This window comes from Oncorhynchus clarkii, chromosome 19, assembly GCF_045791955.1.
Source record: "Oncorhynchus clarkii lewisi isolate Uvic-CL-2024 chromosome 19, UVic_Ocla_1.0, whole genome shotgun sequence".
Taxonomy (NCBI): domain Eukaryota; kingdom Metazoa; phylum Chordata; class Actinopteri; order Salmoniformes; family Salmonidae; genus Oncorhynchus; species Oncorhynchus clarkii.
Genome location: NC_092165.1, coordinates 36,173,840 through 36,191,859, shown reverse-complemented (window position 1 = coordinate 36,191,859; position 18,020 = coordinate 36,173,840). Strand labels below are relative to the sequence as shown.

The 18,020-nt window shown below is 39.5% G+C and overlaps 1 protein-coding gene across 12 annotated transcripts in view; it reads right to left on the bottom strand.

The window, feature by feature from the left end:
- Positions 1-6,737, bottom strand: part of LOC139375099 (homeobox protein Meis2-like) — a 114,246-nt gene extending 107,509 nt beyond the window's left edge. For 4 of the 12 annotated variants that reach the window (XM_071116550.1, XM_071116543.1, XM_071116551.1 and 1 more), the window contains exons 1-6: positions 5,246-5,822; positions 4,464-4,693; positions 3,569-3,710; positions 3,132-3,182; positions 2,425-2,475; positions 1,673-1,822 (exon numbers count right to left, since the gene is read on the bottom strand). In XM_071116550.1, coding sequence (XP_070972651.1) covers positions 1,673-1,822; positions 2,425-2,475; positions 3,132-3,182; positions 3,569-3,710; positions 4,464-4,693; positions 5,246-5,257 — 636 coding nt within the window. In that variant the 5' untranslated portion in view covers positions 5,258-5,822. Of the gene's footprint in view, positions 1-1,672; positions 1,823-2,424; positions 2,476-3,131; positions 3,183-3,568; positions 3,711-4,463; positions 4,694-5,245; positions 5,870-6,466; positions 6,619-6,712 lie in introns of those variants that run through there. The other 8 variants (XM_071116553.1, XM_071116555.1, XM_071116554.1 and 5 more) reach the window with 7 other exon arrangements.
- Positions 6,738-18,020: the final 11,283 nt, after the last annotated feature.

Below are 18,020 nucleotides of genomic sequence, written 5' to 3'. Positions count from 1 at the left end.
GATGACAATTGCATAGGTCTAAACATTGCGAGGGATAAACATTGCGAGGGAACATTGGAAATTGGCTTGAATATCAACCATCTGCCACGAAACTAAACAGGCTAGTTTATCTAATCTCTTCAGTATAAACAACAGAATGCCTCATTTCTACACTTAGCCTATTCTGGAGAGGAGCTCCACCATGTTGAGCTTTTAACCGCTGCTCGGCCCCACTTTGCTACGGGTGTTAATTGTGTTTTAATTCACCTTATGCGTTGCACTCTGACTGCGCAACTCTGAACAATGCGCCGGCTTTTCAAAGAGAATCAGCCGCTATTATAGCTAGACCCAACAGTTGCAGCGCAGTGACTTTGAATAATACTTAAATCTGCTTTCATTCCTAATAGGCTTGGGCTCGTGCTGCTCAGATATAAACCAGTCACTCTGTCACGAAATACACACCGCGAATTCACCAAAACGTCATCCCTACAACCTATTTAATAGGGATATTAGATCTGATCCCAGATATTAAATCAATAATGAATTATCAACGTTAGGCCTTTATACAATGCACCGATTATATGCAGCGTCCCGTTTTTACACCGAACAATACGCGTTTAAGGCACGGGATAAATCTTGACATTTAAAGGCACTGTACTTCAGGTGTATGTCATTGAATTCATTATTATGGAAACTCAAGGCCATAAAATGGGGGTGCAGAGGAGAGAGTCACTGCAGAGCAGAACCACAGGGCGATCAATAAGAAACAATTAAACACATTAACAGCAACAGCAAGTAACGCCATTACTGCACTGCCAAGCCGTGAGGTAGGCCTAATACCACATTATGAACTTGACATTGATGGTAGCCCATACTGAATATCACTTTCGCCCTTTCTGCAGCAAAATACGAAAGCTTTTTTACGCACGCCCCAAATCATTATAGTCTCTTACACTGTCTCTCGGAATTATGCCCTTGCTTTTTTTAATCATTAGTCCACTCCAAAAGCGTGCTATTCTATTGTAATTCTGAGCAACATTTAATCGCTTTCACATTCAATGTCCAACAATCCATATTCCCCAAAAAACAATCCATATCCCCCCAAAAAACATAACACACATGCACACACTCTCGCCTTCTGTCCCACACACGCTCTCTATCACACACACACACACACACACACACACACACACGCACACGCACACACACACACACACACACACACACACACACACACACACACACACACACACACACACACACACACACACACACACACACAGACAAACAGTAATTATACACACATGAATGCCCCTAATCAAAAGACTAAAACAATAACTCACTGCATTGTATCACAAATGACTTTTGACCTAAAAATATCGATTTCCCAAATGCATCTGCAGCATGCAACAGCACCAACAGGCCTGCTGCTGAGGACATATACCACAACACAGGCTAAACGGTGACTATAATGACAGTTCACACCATGTAAAACAATCAACAAATTACACCTTTAGTAAAATACATTTGAAACAACTTCTAACGACAATAAAATGTCACAAATGACTATTTGAAAATGTCTACTTCAATATGACAAACAACAAACAATACGCACTCACAACAACGACGCCGTAACAGGCCTCTATAACTTTCTGATAAAACTACTATAAAGATAGAAAAGCTTATTACTTACGTGATCGGCTAGGTTGGTCGAAGATCCTGAGAGCTCTTCGTGGTCTGACTTCGAGCTTCCATCCCGCTCGTCAATAACTAGATCTATTGGCATTTTTCCTTTCAAACAACTGATGTACCGGTGGCAAAAATTGTCGCAGAGCTCGTGCACCTAGAACAAGGAGAAAATAAAAAAAATGGTCAGGATGGGGAAACGGTGCAGACAGTCCAAGAATATCTAGCCTACAATTAAGGGACATTATCCGCGCAAGGAAACAATAGTCACATTGTTGCAGCTGTTATTATTCTCTTGAGACCAGGGCAACAAGTTGAACGGAAAAAAATAAACACCATGCGTAAGCTCGGCATATAATAACCAGTTGAGGCCAAATCTCCAGCCTTCAAACCTGTGATATTACCATAACAATAATGCCAAAGCATTATCAATACGGTCAGTGTATTGTATAGGCCCAAGAGTGTGAATTCAATCCAATCACTCGGAATTATTTTATGAGTCTCTTTATGACAATTAAACATTATGGTATTTTAATAGTTGAATATGAATGTTTCTCTTAATAATGTATTACATCACATAGAATATAAACTCATTTTCAGCTAAATTCAAAAACTGTCTAACTTTCACATTTGTGCAACAAATTAGGCTACTTACTATACGAGTTATGTAAATACAGGACCACATGCAGAATCTAAAGCGGATCACGTCTCAAACACTATAATCACACAATAAAAATATGAATTGTAAAAAAAAAATACCTTTTCTAATTCCAAAAGGTGAAATCGTAATACTTGTATGGCTTGTATCATCTGAAAACAGGAATAAACAAAAATAAAAATCAACATTTTGGAGTCATCAAATTATGAAGTATAATGGAATGGTAAGCATAAGGCATTGTTATTTTCACTTCATATAACAAAAACACACTCCTGCATTTTCTTGAAGTTTAGACAATGGGGTTCTCGAGCAAAGTTATGCTTCCCACATTTGTCGTGGTGTGCGATACTGCATTCGCTATTCATTTAACATTTGAAAAATAAAAATGTTAAGATGATCTAACAACTGAATTAGGCAAGACACATTTGGTCAACCGAGCCAATTGATCTGGACTACATAGGCAGCGATTTCAACGGCAAACCCTGCTCCATTGCTCCCAATGAGTGACCATGGCGCAGGATTCGCCCAGTGAGAGTCCCAGCGCTTTTTAGCCTAATCAGAGGCTTCCCTCTCGGCCTCCTGTAGGCAGCGTAATGCTGTGCCACTCGAGACCCCTCAGAGCTTCCCCTTGTTCACTTCAAAGAAACCTATCTAACATCTGTGTTGTGCTTTTGCATCAAATCCTTACATGTTTACTTTGCGATGCTGAGAACACAAGAGCATGGTTTAAGTCAAAAACAAGCTAAGTAGAAGTAATAGTTACACCAAAAAGGGAATTAAAAAGCAAACGGTCGTGCATAGTGCTTACCAAATTGTCCAACTCTGGATTTGATGAAAATAAAGGTTTTTCTGCTCGGACCTAGAATAACACCAAAGATGTGGGGTTAATTCGACTACTTCTTACAGGCGTTGAATGCATTTAGTCATGAATCCATTCCAAAATATATATTGGACTTTAGTGCAATAATGTTGTATAATAAATAAAACACAATTCAAAGTTATATTACGTTTGCATTTCATGCTGTGTAGACATTAATGAGTCAATATTATCAGTGTATTTGCGTTTTAACTTCGAAATTATATAACCTAACAAACACACTTTTAATTTTCAAATGTTCAACTTTAACTTTAAAAATCAAAAAAGTGAAATGTGTAAAAAGTTAACAAGAAGATACGTGTGCTACGTGTGCCATGAGCACTTAGAAAATCCTATTAGGTGTTTAGAAAATATATATAAAAAGTGACCTGTTTGGCAAAGACTGCGATGTCCTCATTGAAGGAGTCGGAGGAGCAGACATCGCCGCCTGCTACCCCAGGCTCCCTCGGAGTGCACGTCGCCAGTTCGCACTTCTCAAAAACCAACGCGAGCAGCGGGAATAATGGGTGACTGCAAGAGGGGAAACAGAGCCTGAGCACAACCTTGCAGCCAGCTCCTCCACACAAGCTAATCACACGGCGACACAGCAAGTTAAAGTCGTGCGTAAAACTAAAGATCCCAAGGAGTGTAAATAGTGAAGAATTTGTCAGGAATAATTTAAACTACTATGCTTTCCAAGGTTTTGACTGAGATAACATTTGAAACGTATCTCCACATTTTTCCATAAAGTAGATTACTTTGTAAACATTTTATGAATAAGCTATGTGCACATCAATGGCAAAAATGCATTGTTTACAAATTACATAATTTGTCTTATATTTTCCCAATGCATTTTACGCACGGACACTGACGCATTAGTGCTGACTATTATAGTGTTTTGGCGATTATACCAAATATAAACTCGGACCTATCAACTTGTTTACAAGTAGCCATAACCATACGTTGCTGTGTGTGTTTATTCCCTTTTTACAATATGCCAATAAGATGCATCCTTCTATTTAAAACATTCTTAGTTTTAATTGTATACTATAATGGTTATCCATATTATTTTTAAAATGTAAGTTGTGATAATATCAGATGACTGATAAACATAGACCTCTAGGTTTTGACAATATTTAAACTACACTTCATTTTGTAAACTTGCTAATGCATATAGGCCTACGCTGGGTTAACTTTTGCAACAAGTAAAACGTCCATAAGTCAAAACACACTGAAAGCGTAAAATAGATTAAAAAATAAAGTATGTAATTATAGTCCACCTACCCATAGATTTGATCTTTATCCCTCTTTAAAACATCGTTGACAGCGGAGCCCATGCTGTTGGGCATAACGCTGGGATGGGGTGCATGAGCACCGTAGTGCTGGCCATGGAGCGGTGGTCCATGGTTCAAGTGATGGACTTGGGGTAGCGGCCGTGGAGCATGCGGGTCTCCGTACATAGACGCCGGGACCCCGACTCCGTCCATCCCACCATAATGGGCCAGCTCATCGTACTGGAATAAAACAACAACAAAGTCAGAGGATAGAAATTCACGCGTAACGTGGCCAAAATGTACATATAGGCTAGTTATCAGGTAACATGTTACTGAAGTCATAGTAGGCTATAGTCAAAGCGCTATAGTAAAACGAGGCTACTACACCAGCAATTGAAAAAAGTAAGCAAATCCTTGTGCCATTCCTGTTGCTTCGGCAGAAAGGGCAATCGCTATGGCTAAACTACCAAGTGAATACATTGATAAGGTTTGTATTTGTAATTACCAAAAACATTTTAAAGTTCTGAATCCCCGAAGGTGGGTTACTTTGGCAAAACACCGAATTACTTAGGAGTCCCTTTAAAACTGCTCCACGAATGCTGCGGAGACCGTCGGTTAAGCAGAGGCTTTAACTCCGCTTGAAGAGTAAAGGTAGCCTACTGCAAAAATGTCAAATAAAACGGCTTAGATATGAACAATTTATAAATAAGCCGCCACTGACAAGAGGATAGCGATATGGAGGCCCTCCTAGAGTGGATTTGTATAGGTAAGTGTTGGAGATTTAAAACCTACCCTTTGCGCCATCAGGCTGCGCTCCAATAAACTCCTGGATGTGTCGTATATTTAATATCCCAGTGATTTAGTGGTAAGATTCCTTTTTCAACCAACTTTGCGAATTCTCCTATTCTCCAATGTGGTAGAGTGCAAGCAGAAGCATCAGGATGAGTTTTGCAATTTTTCTTGTTTTCCTCTTTCCCCAAAAAATAAAAAAAATTGTCAAGCACCAAACTGAAGGTTACAATCGGCCCATCAACAACCTGCATGTAACTAAACTGTCGTGTCTCGTGGCTTTTTGCCACTCCAGCTGTCAATCAAAGCCAGGGGTTGTCAAGGTAATGAATGAATGATGGTTGGTGATGATGTTCAAGAGAGGATGAATCTTTTCAGCCCGTTTTCATCCAGCAAGTCCGCGTCCTCTTTATGCCTCCGGATTGCTATCTTGTTTTATTATTACTGTAAAAAGAAAAAGCAATAGAAATTAAGAGATTGCAATTCAGATCTTTCCTTCCCCCGTAGGTATTTCGTCTATCTCGCGGTCTGAGATGAGTGAGTGTCAGCGAGTGTTGGCAGGTTGGCTGCTAGCTTGCTTATAGAACAGAGTCAGTTTGCTGCGCTGATCGGCGGGAGAATGAAATGACGGAACCCGGAAGTAGCGGTGGCCATAGCCAGTCCTACAGCAGCTACAGAAAGAGAGGAGAGACCAAATCCTGTGATATGCAGAGTATGCACGAGGACGGCTTCAACTCCTCACGGGGGGAGCCAAACAACACAGATTCTACACTCCCAGGCAATTCCCTTCGCTGATAAGTGAGAGGCAAAAAAGTGAAGTAGCCTATTTGTGTTACTCTGCTCTGCTTTTAGATCCGAAGCAGCGTTTTCCTATACATGCCAACGCGGACCTATAGCGCTGTATAATAACAGTAGGAAATGCCCGAGCTAAGGCGCACGACTAACTTGTTCTAGTTTCACTATTGCAAATAGTCTGAAAGAAATACGCGTGGCACCCCGTACCGTTCACGAGTCAAAAAAAGTTATCATAAATATGATAAATCATGAACAGTAAGTAGCCTATTGTTCACACATCACCACTCATACTTATTGTTTTCACTCAAAAATATTCTAAACTAAGAATCCGTCACGCAATCAAAACATGATCTCTAGTCAAATCATCTATAATGACACTGTAAAGATACCTGATTCGTTTTGAGTTTAATTTATGAGCATGACGCTTACTTGTTAACGCTTACTTGTTATCTTGTGTTGTGGTTATAGCCGGTGTGCCTAGTATGAAATATCTCGGTAATACCTTTTAATCGTACTGCTAATTATGAACGGGGCTGTTTAGCAAATTAAACGATATGGCGCACCCCTTCTCAGTCCAGAATGAACTTTTCCAAAAAGAAAAAGCTTTTGTAGAGAAAGTAATTTTGTATGTTTCTCTCGTCCAATCCCCTCTCTAGATAGAAATCCGTGCCTTACCTCAGAGTAGTCAATTATCAAAGCTCCCCAAGATCATCAATCATGTCTTGAGTTTGAAGTTTAGAGGAGGAGCAACGCTCCGGCCATCGATTGCGCTGAGGCTATAGCCCTTTTTCCCTGAGCCCAAGCTTTTTTACGCACAAAACCGAAACAGGCCATCTATCCCTTTTAATATTTAGCTCCATCAATGATAATATACACTTTTGCGCAGATGGCATAATCGTCATATTGATATGTTTTCACATAAATTGATACATTTATGGCTCGGTGACATTTTTGGTGGTTGTCGAAATTAACCATTCATAGGTTGAATGAGCTAGTGGGTTGGATTCAGCTGTAAGGTCAATATACTCCCAACAAACAAACGCGCCATACGGTTGCTTGGGATGACAATAGAAATAGCAATTAAAAAATTTTTAAAATGAAGGACTGTGACAACAATTATGTTTGTTGGCATAAGGGGGTGGGAAGCCCTACAAGAAAAAGTAGGACTGCAGGGTTGACGAACGGCTGTGTGGACAGTTCAACGTGCAATAGCCCGAGAAGGAACTACAGTGTTATGCGCAGAGCGGCATGCATCGTCTCCAAATACCTCTGACCGATGTTACATTCTGTGAACAGAACCAGGGGCTGGATGCGTGAGCTTTTGAAGACATGGGTTTTTGATATTAGCCCGACTGCTTATAATGATATCGTGCACTATGACCTGTACACTAACCCTAGCGTTTTTCTTCCGGACAAACATGGTAAGTGAATCATATTATGTCCTTTGTTGTGTCTCGTAAAACGGAAGGTTCTCCAACAGTGCAGTTGTGGAAAGTCAGACTAAGTAGCTGATATGATTAGGCCTATTCTGTGAATGTAGAAAATGATTCAGTCGCATTAGAGCCATCCAATCCCCAAAAATGTAAGTAACATTTTTTAACGTTGGATAAGTAAAATGTGGCACATTTTTACGTTATACGGTCAAAATCGTATACACTGTTTTTTTAAACAAATCTTTTATCTTGTATATATTTTGGCCTTAAAGGCGGGGGATGTACACATTCGAAGAGCTTGTGAAACTTGAGGTGGTGATATATGAAATCGCCTTTTCTTCAAAAATGCACCTCAACCTTTTGAACATTCAAAAGTTGTATATTTTATCTAATGTATATAACACAATATGTTACATGTTTATGAAGTTTATTATAGGTATTTTACTTATAGTTCTTGGTACAAACTAAGTACATGCTATTCATTACAATGCAATGCAATGCAATGGTGAATCCAAAATATAGCCTCTATCAGCATTCAAATCTAACATAAATCTGAATAACATCAGATAAATCGGAATCCTGTTAGTGAGACATTATATTTTAGTTATGGCAATAAATACACTTTTATACACTCTAAATCCTCGTTCTGTATATTGTATTTCAATCTTAATACTTAATAGTCTTAATATAATTCTAATTCATATTTAATAATACGATGAAATTAGCCTTATAAAACCTAGAACATAGCCTAGATTAAATGGAGGATACCTAAAGCATGTTCTCATGGTTTTGGAAACATGCAAGTGTTTGCAAACCAAGACCTTTCAAGTGTCCCATATCATGCCCAAGTTTCCATTATGTTTAGCACTACATTTTCAATAAGTGGATTTCCCATTGTGTGACTTTTCAGGTTGAGGACTCATATGGATAAGGATACATATGAACAAAATCTGTGTTCAAGTAGAAGTACATCTCCGTCAACATGCGGATCCGTCTCTTCTGCAGAAGATGGCATTAACAGGCGGTAAAATTTCATCTGGTGGTGTCAAATTGAGGTCAGTTTAGGGTTAAAGCTCTCGGTGTCCGTGTGGGACATGGCCAGCTGCGTTTGGATTCATTAGGGGACAGCGGATCCATTTCAAGGAAAACACTACTGAGACAATCACGAGGCTAAAGATCCACTCGGTGTCACATCCTAAAAGTGCACATACTGTAAAAGAAGTAACCCCCCAAACTCCCATTTCAAAACAGACACCAATATCTCCACTTTGCCATGGCTTCCTCTAAAGTAGCCTGGTAGCCTATATGTTGCTAAATATGGAGAAATGTTTTCTTGATTTAATTCCTTCAAAAAGGTCACTGATACGAATCGGGGTTTAAATCCTCTTAGTGACCTTAAATACTTCTTTAGAAACAATCGCTGCTTAACCACAGGAACAAATAACATCGGCCTAATCTTGTTTGTTACTTTGTTCTGAGTTGGCCCGCCTTAGTATTTGAGATTATGCAAATAGGAAAAGCTAATGTTGGCTATAGAAAGCCCACAGATAAGAGTAGATCATAGACTTTTCTGAAGGGGACAGAAAACCAACACTTTCAGTAACCTTAAGGTCAATACAAAGATAATTATGAATTGCGTTCAGGTATATTTCATTTATGGTTATTTTCTGAAGTTTTATAGTAGGCTTTTGTTCAATTGATGTTCAGACAATATCAATACTCGAATGTATATGTTAAAATCTAGTGATTAACTAACTATTCATTTATATAGGTTTGTTTATCTCAGTGTTTACATAATCTACAGTGAAGTTTTTTTTGTTTATACGTAGCCCTGTCAATGTTTTCCTCATGCAACACATACGGCATTACCTCACCAGGCTGAACTCTTTCTGACCCCACGTGAAATGTGACTAGGGTCCCAGAAAGTGGAATGAGCAACTCAAATACTTGTCAAAGTTTCGCGACTAACTGTAAATTCTTCAGTTCCTAAGCCGTATTTCCCCTCTATCGATTCTCAGATTCTGTTGTCTGAGGAGGGTGAGCGAGAGAGGGGGTGGGGTGGGGAGCTACACAAAATGTAACTGTGGCGTTCTCCCTTGAAAATCCTTGGGATCTGTCTCAAAGACACTTAGCATGCCTAATGCGTAAAATATGCATTCCTCTAGCGACATCTGGCGGATTGAACAAACGCCAAACGTTGAATCGCGCCACTATAAATAATTAAGAAAAAAATAGGTAATCTTTAGGAAAATCTAATTTGCGTGACAACGAAAAATATGCATTATAAATTGTGATCATAATGAATTCATTATTATGTGAACCATATATGTTTTTAAAGTGCAATTGAATATATTTTACAGTGGAAAATAGGCCTATTTTAAAAATATTTTGTGAGGAGAGAATGAATTCGAATGCCTATGTTATTAATATATCAAGCATAATTTGTATCCCAACAAACAATTTTTCTGAGTGAAATGTGAACCACGCAGGGTGCTGTGTAATATCAAAATAACGGTAACCAAAATTGTACTATTCGTCCAAAGATTAGGAGTAAATAGAAAACCCCAGTGAGGCAGTTGGGACCATCATTAGTTATGGTTTCTGGCTCAATTAATGTAAAGGAATTTACTGGTACATAGGCCATTCATCCCTCAGTGCAATTACTCAAAGGTGTTTTTCTGTACATGAAAGCTCCTGCGAAATAGATAACTGGTGTAATTAAAAATGACACATGAAGATCGGTATATTATATTATTGTTATTATTATTATTTGTCTGTTATTATTACTGTTACAATCCGTTAATGTAGGCCTAATATTTGACAGTGCTGTTAATTCAAATTAATATCAAAATCACACGCAATCAGCTTCAATCTAATTATAAATCATAAAAACATGTCTGATTTATTTGGACATAAACACGTTTGAATTAATGTCATATTTCGTGAAATAAAGATATTTTAGAATGTTTCAGCAATCTATTATTTATTCCCGGTCGATATCGTCCAAATAGATTAATGTTGCCTCACTCTATTATTTCCATGATGATATAATAGAATCCCCCAAGGTCAATAGAAATTTGGTTATGTTTAAGGTCAATATAAATTTGTTAATGTTTTGTCATACTGTTTTGAATTCTCCGAAACGAATTTCAAAACCAACCACAATTTAGCATAAGGACACGGAGGTTTTCTTGCAAGAACATGCTATCATACTTTTTCCACAGTTGTCTGGATCATTACCGAGAGCTGAAGGAACATCCCTCCCGACGTAGCACGGTTTCAGTCAGGCATGGCGAGATTAGTGACCGTGGCGAGGACTACGGTCATATGCATCAAATGCTGCTGAGGGGCTTGTATTGTGTGTTTATCGCGAAACACTGGGTGTGCAAGAGTAGCCTAACTATAGCCTAATCATTTGTCCTTGTCCCCTTCGTATCGAACTGTCTGAGCAAATCTAAAGAAATTTGTAGCTAGACTATCATTTTACCGAGCACTTTGGGGGGCAGGTATGCATTTTTATTTTGGGATTGAGGAGGTGGACACGTAAAGGGCCCATCTTGCCACATTACGACATGTAATAGAGAGAAGTTTAAGTGGAGCCCGAGAAACCGAGAAGTTAATAGCGCTGACCCTCTCGCGGTGCCTCTGTCGCTCATCATTTCTCAGACTTAAGGGGCTTAAAGAGGCAGTAGGCTATGGGCCCACCTTTATTACATATCAAACGCTCTCTTCCTTATCTACATAATAGGAAATACATGCATCGTTGCGTGTTATGCGGATTTGGAAATAGAAACATGTCCAATAAAGTCGCCCTCCCTCGCTGATCAAAGGGGAACATGGCTTTAGGCACCAAATAAACTACCCCGTCCATTTAAACCGTTATTAAATTGTATTAATTCCCCTCTCCACTTTAAACTTAACATAAATTCCACCCTTGAGTTGTTTGTCCAGTACAGAGGGGAACAATTTAAGTGTTACATTTTCATGCTTGCATCATGCCCCGGAATTGAATTCAATTGGACAGAATAATCAAGAACGCAAATAGAATGTGTTCGGTTGCCCTCTGGACAATTGGAGATGTTTTTATGCCAGCCTTGATGGCAGACGTGTCAAGATTCATAATTAGGCATGCAGCTTTAAACCTTGGAATGTCTGTCAGACAAGCATCCAACTAAACAGATAACCATATCTTATCTTAACGCAAGCTTCTGACACTGCACGAAAACCCCACTATGTATTTAAAGCTACTTGCAGACCTACAATTGTCTTCAAATGTGAGAATAGGCCATCCACGTAATGCCCCCTTTACGTAACAAGTAAATGCTTAGCAAAGTTTTCTTCTTGAAATTGTTCAATGCTATTTTATATATATGCTTGTTAGGAGTTATAGCCTTCAGAAATGCTTTATTGTCTTTTACTTGGTTGAAAAGTCACTACTTTCAATATAATACAACACTAATAATTATCGTTTTTTTACAGGAACATGTTGTGAAAGTGACATACTGTAGGCTACTTTCTGATGGCTCTGTCTTCATGTGCGTGGTAATATTTTTGAACTCGCCAAATTGTCTTATCAAAAGGCAGGTGAATATAGCCCCCCTATGTGTATATACATCTTAACAATTATGGAACTGTTATGGGACGTTTGCGTAGTGGTAAATAAGAACAGTTAAATAAGAGGGAGTTTTCATTTGGATAAATGTGTATGTTCAGCTGTCATATACTAGCCTATTGCCCTGCTACTTTGTGAAATTCGTGAGATGCTTTATGTTGTACAATAGGAGTGTAGTTGAACTGGAAAAGGGGCAGGGGGGGTTGTTTCCACCAGGGTGGGGAGTTCCAGTCATATAGGTTACAGCTGCATTACATTTAGTCTAGGTCGGCTAAAGTGAAAGACTGACTAGAGATGAAAGTCAAATGATGAGAAACACTAGTCTGTTGTTCTATAAACACTATTGAATAGGCTTTCATAACAAATATGAACATTTAATACATTTAGTTAACAAAAAAAAATCTGTAATAATGTTCTTGGGTCATGTTAAATGCTAAATCTCCAGTTGAGCCACCTGTGCAATCATTGTTTACTCTCCCATGTGTGTAAACTTCAAGTGCCCTACATGCTGATAAATAAGTGTAGAATGGCAGGCTCAAAAGTCAAGTGTTGCTTGTAAAGATTCTGAGGTATCTTTGTGTATATTTGTATCTGTCCTTAAGGTTTTGATACAATTAATAAATGAGTGTGTTTTATAACTGATGATATGGTGTTGTGGTGTGATAACATTGAATCTATTCTTTATTGCATTCTAGATTGTTCTGTAGTTAATTTGAATTTCACGTAAGCCGGGTGAAGACTTACAGATTCTACAGAGAAGCACGGCGTTGTTAGAATTTTGATTGAAGGTATAATTTTGGAATGAAACCAATTGAAACAAACTATTGACAGTACTGCTCACCCAATGACAACCTGAAGTGATTAAAACAGCTATTAAGAAATTCAAGAGGCTTCATGATGTAACTAGTGAAAGGTCACATATGAATCCAAGAGTTTGATCTCTCAGTCTCTAACCACTCTGAATGCAGTGAGCGTCCTGTGTATTTCATATGATGTGCGGTTCCCAGGTGACATTTCCGTTGGAAACCCTCACTGACTGACCTCGGATACTCACCACACAACATAGGCCCCCTAGATTACAATCACCGGCTGGCGTACATCTGAAAATACACACCAACCGACCGGTCTCAGTTAACCTAACTCACACACATCTCAGCCGTGACATCTCAGCCGATTGTTAGAGAGAAAGAAAAAAATGAAAGATGCAAGTTAACAAATGCAGATGGCATGGTTGTTCCTGTTTTGTTTTCTTCCTGCTCCTTTCTGTTTATGTGTCGCCCCCCCCCCCCCAACCCACCTCTCGAAACCCCCCTCGGATCTGCAGGAGTTCACACGATCAAGCAATGTACCCAGGTAATTACCGCACATTGTCAAATAAAGCGACCACTGATTCAAATGAGGAGTGAAATATCAAAGAGCAGCGTTGCCTTTGCAGCCAGCCACTTATCCACATAGGAGACAGAGAGGAGATCTGAGGCGCAGGGGGACCTGCAGAGAGGAGAGGCACTGACAACAGTCAGACGCCAATTCTTTAGATAAATATCACCGTAACCAAACATGCTGGAGTTCACCTATTATATAATAATATAGCATGTACCACAAACATTCTAGACGTCCATTATCAACACCTCATATCCTCAGGGTGACCGTGAGAGCAACCTTACCAAGAGATATTCAATACATTTCTGATTACACTTCTGGTTCACTATCCCATGAGTCAACTCAAAGGTCAAAGGTTGTCAATCTCACCAGTCAGTCTGGTTGTTGTGGTGAAGCAGTGCCTTCTGGGCAATCAATTACTGCTGTATCTGAACATGACAGGGTAGTCACACAACATTTTATGGCATCTTGTCACATACAAAGCTATACCCATGTAAGTATATGATTTACTGGTACCTAGTTTTTAATAACTAAATTATAAACAAAAAAGAGAAAGTAGATAAATAATTGTACAAAGTCCTGTATTACAGAGGGACATTTGTGGCCTAGATTCTTTATGTTTTAATTGAATGATGTGACGGATGCAGGGAAAGCAAACAACCAAATAGTTGTTTACCAAGATATGTTGTCATGCTATCGTCCCCAGAAGTGTTGCGTTTAGAAAGTGAATTGACTGCAACAACAAGGAAAAGGAGCAGCGAGACATTCCTGAATTGTACGTCTCCATTCCATTCCATGTATCTCATGATATTACCTCCGTTTCTGCACATCTAACACATTGATTTGCCCACGTCTTTCAAGACATCTCATGAACCACAAAATGAGTGGTAGGTAAATTCAATGATGAATGTAAATGCTGGGGAAATACAATCAGACAAGCATCTTTTCCTCTCCCTTCGAGTTACAAGCCGTGTCGTGGGATTTCAGAACTGCGTTCAACCAGAGTACCTGTAATTTGACTTGCCACGTGTAAACGGAAGTTGAATGGGTTACATTGTGAAACAACAAATAAAATACTTGCAATGGTTTAGTGGGTGTTTTCCATGGTTGCAGGCAAAATAGGGTCTGGAAGAATGTTTGAGTGTTTAATACTATAAACACACTTCCCTCCCTCTGGCTTACTGAGGGCTCATAGGGATACTTTACATGTAAATATTCATAAAGCGATAGGCTGGGTCCATTAATTATTAAGTACAGTAAAGAAGTGTAATACTTCAATGTTTAACACATGAATCTTGTATTTATTAGATGAGCTTGAGGACGAACAAGGGTGGGAAAAGCCATATCTCACAAAATGCCTTGGAATAAGCCCGAGGAACACAAAATGGAGGGAATAGAGACATGTTCACTATATTTCTCCCAGCTCCTGGCCATTTGTAATGTAATTCAAATTTAATAATATCTGCTTGGAGCTCCAGAACATGCAGATGTTCTAGAGGATGGGAAAATATAGCGTGTGTGTATACACATAACTACACTACATGACCAAAACTAAGTGGACACCTGCTCGTCGAACATCTCGTTCAAACATCATGGACATTAATATGGAGTTGGCCCCCCCTTGCTGCTATTACAGCCTCCACTCTTCTAGGAAGGCTAGATGTTCAGCTAGATGTTGGAACATTGCTGCAGGGACTTGCTTCCATTCAGCTACAAGAGCATTAGTGAGGTCGGAAACTGATGCTTGGCAATTAGGCCTGGCTCACAGTCGGTGTTCCAATTCATCCCAAAGGTGTTCGATGGGGTTGAGGTCAAGGCTCTGTGCAGGCCAGTGAAGTTCTTCCACACTGATCTCGACAAGTCATTTCTGTATGGACCTCTCTTTGTGCACTGGGGCATTGTCATGCTAAAACAGGAAAAGGGCTTCCCCAAACTGTTGCCACGAAGTTGGAAACCCAGAATCGTCTAGAATTAAATTGTACGCTGTAGCGTTAAGATTTATTTTCACTGAAAAACAGCCCCAGGCCATTATTCCTCCTCCACCAAACTTTACAGTTGGCACTATACATTGGGGTAGCTAGCATTCTCCTAGCTTCCGCCAAACCCAGATTTGTCTGTTGGACTGCCAGTTGGTGAAGCGTGATTCATTACTCCAGAGAACGCGATTCCACTACTCCAGAGTCCAACGGCGGCGAGCTTTACACCATTCTAGCCGGCGCTTGACATTGCGCATGGTGCTCTTAGACTTGTTGTGCGGCTGCTCAGCCATGGAAACACATTTCACGAAGCTCCCGAAGAACAGTTCTTGTGCTGACGTTGTCTGACCTACCACTTCACGGCTGTGCCATTGTTGCTTCTAGATGTTTCCACTTCACAATAGCAGCACTTACAGTTAACCGGGGCAGCTCTAGCAGGGCAGAAATGTGACCAACTGACTTGTTGGAAAGGTGGCATTATATGACGGTGCCATGTTGAAAGTCACTGAACTCTTCAGTAAGGCCATTCTACTGCCAATGTTTGTCTCTAGAGATTGCATGGCTGTGTGCTCGATTCTATACACCTGTCAGCAACGGGTGTAGCTGAAATAGCCGAATCCACTAATTTGAAGGGCTGTCCACATACTTCTGTATATATAGTGTATATGAGGGCAGTTACACACACACACTCGTACACACACTTTTGAAACAGGCTATCATCAGGAACAGCAAAGTAATAAATATGTTTTTCATAAATTAATATTGTGTGTATATTAGTGTGCACATAATGTAGGCCCCAACAAATATTCACTACAGTGTAACAACGCAATTGTACACTAAATGCACAGATAACAAGGAAAACACTTTTTCCCTGAAAACAAACTTGCGGATTGTTTCATTTGTATAAGGTTTATTTGTCACAGTTCATCCTAGTAGTGCTTGATGTACGTTTATACTTGTCTTAATGCTTTATGTAAGTTTCCAGGTGAACTGTGTCCGACCGCATTCCTCCTGCCCTGCTCCTCAGGGCAGCTCTGGGATCTGTGGATCCACTCATGGCATATTGTCACAAGTTGATGAAACTCGAGTGGGGCCACTAGTGAGCAATAGTTAGAACAGAGTTTTGACATGTAAGAAGAATATTGAGACTGTCTGTAACCTTAGGTTCTACTAAAATAGTGTTCATGTCCTGAATACGTGAACCTCAATGCAATGGGGATTTTGAGAAGCAGAGAAACAATGGCAAAGTGTACTTCTCTTGTCAATACATTCTTGTAAATGATACAGTATAGAAGCCCAATATTCTGTTTTATTCCCTTTGAGTCGCTTCGTTAAAAGTTCAAATATTAAAGTAGAGGAAGTAAAATAATACATACATTCTGTTATGATTTCATACATTTCTCTCATCATACACTTCTCTCCTCATACACTTCTCTCATCATACACTTCTCTAGTCATACACTTCTCTCATCATACACTCATCATACACGTCTCTCATCATACACTTCTCTCCTCATACACTTCTCTCCTCATACACTTCTCTCATCATACACGTCTCTCCTCGTACATTTCTCTCATCATACACGTCTCTCCTCGTACATTTCTCTCATCATACACTTCTCTCCACATACACTTCTCTCATCATACACTTTTCTCATCATATATTTCTCTCCTCACACACTTCTCTCCTCATACACTTCTCTCATCATACACTTCTCTCATCATACACTTCTCTCCTTGTACACTTCTCTCATCATACACTTCTCTCATCATACACTTCTCTTATCGTACACTTCTCTCATCATACACTTCTCTCATCATACACTTCTCTCCTCATACACTTCTCTCCTCATACACTTCTCTCATCATACACTTCTCTCCTCATACACTTCTCTCCTTGTACACTTCTCTCATCATAAACTTCTCTCATCATACACTTCTCTCATCATACACTTCTCTCCTCATACATTTCTCTCATCGTACACTTCTCTCATCATACACTTCTCTCCTCATACATTTCTCTCATCATATACTTCTCTCCTCATACACTTCTCTCCTCATACACTTCTCTCATCATACAATTCTCTCATCATACACTTCTCTCATCATACACCTCTCTCCTCATACACTTCTCTCATAATACACTTCTCTCATCATACACTTCTCTCATCATACACTTCTCTCATCATACACTTCTCTTATCATACACTTTTCTCCTCATACACTTCTCTCCTCATACACTTCTCTCATCATACACTTCTCTCATCATACACTTCTCTCATCATGCACTTCTCTCATCATACACTTCTCTCATCATACAATTCTCTCATCATACACTTCTCTCATCAAACATTTCTCCCATCATACACTTCTCTCCTCACACACTTCTCTCCTCACATACTTCTCTCCTCATACACTTCTCTTATCATACACTTCTCTCGTCATACACTTCTCTCCTCATACACTTATCTCATCATGCACTTCTTTCCTCGTACATTTCTCTCATCATACACTTCTCTCCTCATACATTTCTCTCATCATACACTTCTCTCATCATACACTTCTCTCCTCATACACTTCTC